This window comes from Monoraphidium neglectum (assembly GCF_000611645.1).
Source record: "Monoraphidium neglectum strain SAG 48.87 unplaced genomic scaffold scaffold04384, whole genome shotgun sequence".
NCBI lineage: Eukaryota > Viridiplantae > Chlorophyta > Chlorophyceae > Sphaeropleales > Selenastraceae > Monoraphidium > Monoraphidium neglectum.
In genome coordinates this window covers 1648-5213 of record NW_014009245.1, presented here as the reverse complement: position 1 = coordinate 5213, position 3566 = coordinate 1648, and the positions used below count along the sequence as shown (strand labels likewise).

General features: G+C 65.3%; 2 protein-coding genes across 2 annotated transcripts in view; both read right to left on the bottom strand.

Moving 5' to 3' along the window:
- Positions 1-197: 197 nt before the first annotated feature.
- On the bottom strand, positions 198-1933 carry MNEG_14293 (S-adenosylmethionine synthetase; the record flags this gene model as incomplete). The annotated part of the gene is made up of 6 exons (XM_014037236.1): positions 198-200; positions 333-479; positions 874-1002; positions 1287-1355; positions 1572-1622; positions 1856-1933. The coding sequence occupies 6 exons, from the start codon at positions 1931-1933 to the stop codon at positions 198-200; spliced, it is 477 nt and encodes a 158-aa protein (XP_013892690.1).
- A 1325-nt stretch (positions 1934-3258) lies between these two features.
- The window catches only part of MNEG_14292 (hypothetical protein), a gene marked incomplete at both ends in the record, with an annotated part of 1619 nt that continues 1311 nt past the window's right edge, over positions 3259-3566 (bottom strand). Inside the window, one exon of the mRNA XM_014037235.1 lies at positions 3259-3549. Within this exon, the coding sequence (XP_013892689.1) occupies positions 3259-3549 (291 nt within the window). The remainder of the gene's footprint in view (positions 3550-3566) is intronic.

Below are 3566 nucleotides of genomic sequence, written 5' to 3'. Positions count from 1 at the left end.
CACGGCGAGGGGGCGCGCCAGAACGCCTCGGCGCTGGGGCTGAGGGTGCGGCGGCAGGCGTGGAGGTGTGCAACAGCCTGCGCACGCTGGCGCGTCCCGTCTTGAGCACCCACCGGCCTCAGTTACCCCGCGTCAAAAATGCTCCCACGGCCTTGCAAAACCAGTGCCTCCTTCACCGCACACAGACATCGAGATACTCACTCATGCGCACAAGTGCAAGCTCAAGCACTCATCTCCATCCATACTCAATCCCATATACACGCACATACAAGTGTGCGTGTGTGTGTTAGCGCGCACCCACCCACCCCTCCGACCCCTGCCCTCCGCCCCACCTCGGTCAGCTTGTAGCCAATCTGGGTGGCCAGCACGTGCGTCAGGGGCATCAGCTCGGGGGTCTCGTCGCTGGCGTAGCCAAACATGTGGCCCTGGTCGCCGGCGCCCACCTCCTCCAGCGTCTTGGTGCCCATGCCGTGCACGGACTGGCAGGCGGCGGGCGGCGAGGGCGGCGCGGGGCGCGGTGATGACGGGTCAACGGCGGGAGCGTGGCGGCCCGCGGCCACCGTCAGGAGCACCGGGGGCGGTGTGGCCAGAGGCTGCCTGCCGCATGGCAGTCAAACCTTGTCCTTTGTTGCTGCCCCGCCACGTGAGCCCCACGAGCACGGGACGTCTCCGTGCAGCGGCGCCGCACGGCAGTAGGCATCCCACTGTTCCCTTCCCCGCCGGCCCGCCCTAGCGCGTCCCCTCGTTCCCTCTCGTCCACCGCCTTGCACGACCCTCTCCTGTCCTCCCTCGTCCAGCCATCCCGCAACGCCCTCCCCACTCCCTCACCACACATACGCGCGCATGCACACACCCAGACACACACCCACACACCTGGCCGATGTCGGGGCTCTGCTCCTCGATGTGCACCAGCACCTTGCAGGTGTCGCAGTCCAGGCCCACGTCCTCGCTGGTGAATCCGATCTCGCGGCACGTGTCGCGCACCACCTTCTCGTAGTCAACCTGACACAGGCGGTGGGAGGCAGTGTGAGGCAAAGGGAGAGAGGGACGTTTCAGCAGGAGCCAACGGCGCGGGCTGGGCGCCCAGCACGTGTGCGGGCGCGCCTGGGACGTGGGTCGCTGCCGTTCCGTCGCGCGTGGGGTCGAGGTGCTGGTTGCGGCTCCCGTGAGGCTCGCACGGGCCGGCAGGGTGGCCGGCCGGTGGGCGACCGCAGGGCAAGGCGGGGCGCAGCCCAGGGAGCTGAGGCGTTCGGCCGGCCGCGACGCGGTGGCCCTGGTGGCCTCACCTTGGCCTTGGTGGTGATCTCGCCGAAAACCATCACCATACCAGTCTTGGTGGCGGTCTCGCAGGCCACCTGGGTTGCACAGGGGGAAGCAGTTGCAGGGTGGTTGCTGCAGGCAGGTGCGGATGGCCAGATTGCTTATGTGCGCAGTGTGTGTAGGTGAACCCTGTGGTTGATATAGGGGCCAGTAGGGGCCCTTGTGCAGCATACGCGGTCGGTGCGCCGTCGGGTGCGGTGCAAGTGCAGCGTTGCGCCTCCTGCTGGAGCACCTAGCGCCCCTTCACGCACCTTGGAGTAAGGGTCCTGCTCGAGGCAGGCGTCCAGGATGGCATCGGACACCTGCAAACGTGCGACGGCCGCGATCAGGCGCGGAAAGGTTGATCACAGGGGCGATCGCAAGGCAACCGCGATGGTGGCTGGCAGATCTGGCCACCATATCCCGCGCAGTGGCAGTAGGAGGGCTCCTGTACAAACTTTTGCTTACAATGATGTGCGGAAGGGGCCCGGGGCAAAGCGAGAGCAGCAACGCCGGCAGCGCAGGGGCCCGCCCGCCCCAAAGCCGATCCACTCGCCTGATCGGCAAGCTTATCGGGGTGGCCCTCGTTCACGCTCTCCGAGGTGAACAGGAACGTATCAAGCTCCGCTGCCATGGCTGCTGCTGATGAGCTGAGGGGTGGATGGGCGGGCTGCTGCGCGGGAGACGTCCTGTTGACGCACGTGAGGGGATTGAAATCACTTCGCGTTGCTTGTAAGAAAGGTGTGGGTTTCGTGCAGGACACACGCAAATGGGCTGGCGGGGACTGGAAGCGGCGAGTGAGTGACCGTGTGACCCGGTTTGAAGTTGCAGCCGAAAGCCGGCGTCTGCGCGTGGAAAATGATGACAATGGTTGCTTTGAGATGGTTTGATTATCACATATTAGCTCGTTGATGCGTGGGTGCACGTCGATGCTGCTGCGGCAGCCCCGCAGCGCGCTTGCATGATGCCACCGGTCGGTGGAAGCACACAGGCGCCATGGCTGCACGCTGCTGCCCGCGTGTGTCGATGGCAAAGGTATCAGAGGCTTGCCGTTGAGGGCTGCTTCTACCAGAGTTGAAATACTTCGCATACTGTTGCATGCAGTTGGTTGATATCGAAAAGCCAGCAGCTCAGGGACAGCGTGGCAGGCCTTGGGCTTGGCAAGGCCTGGAGGTATGCTGCCAGCTGCACACCACCACACACGCAGGCCGATGCACTGCAGGCACTGACACTTTGAAGGAACCCACTGGACGCACAAGGGCCGAGTGCAGGGAAAGGCTCAGCCCTCACATGGTGGCACTCGCCTGAGTGTGACAGGGCAAATCAGCTGCGCGGTGGCCTATCACCGCTTGACCTGCGCGGCGCAAGAAATCAAGCGTGGGCATGGGCCCGATGTAAAGATGCTGCCAGGTCGCCAGTCCCTGCAGATCTAGGTGTGTGGTTTGAAACATATTACCAGGCGGGCCGGCAGGGGCCTCGACCAAACGACTTGCTTATGAAGTAGCAACACAACCGCTTTTGTCCTTGCGGTTGCATGCAGAGTTGCTTGAAAAACACACAGCCACCATGACATGACAGCAGGGAAAACCGAGGAACGCAAGTCAACAGTCCACACAGCAACAGCATTGCAGTCCCTGCCTCGCCCCACTAAGCCCTCTACAATCAGCGTGCTTCGGCAGCAAGCATCAGCGCGGCGGCACAGGGGCTGGGGAGGGCAGCCGAACCCCGGCCATGTGATGACAACAGCACGAGGAGAGCTCTTGAAAACATGCATCACCTGGCACAAGATGGTGCACCCCAGGACTGCAGCATAAAGGGTTGGTCACCACAACATGAAGGTACAAGCAGAGCAAGCGCACAAGCCCTCACTGCACGAACAGGCTGCGCCTGAGGCAGGGCGCGCCCGCAGCCTGGCACGTGCACCTCTGGGTGCAGCCAGCCCAGGGGATCAGGGGCGGGCTAACTGCGCGAGGAGCCTGGCCCGCTGCGCGCGCCGCCCCGGAGCAGCATTTCGCGCTCAAGGCGCTCCAAATCCTGATCCCCATCCGCCAGCCCGTCCCCCAGGTCGTCCGCGTCTGCCGCCGCGCCCTGCCGCCCGCCCCAGCCCCCACCGCCGCGGCCCTCGGCGCCGCCGAACAGGCCGCCGCCGTCTCCCCGGCCGCCGCCGCCGTGCCAGCCGTTCTCGGCGCCGCCGTTTGCCAGCCGCGCGAGCTCGCCGCCGCGCGCGGCCGGCGCGCGCGGCGGCTCGCGCTGCATCAGCTTGAGCG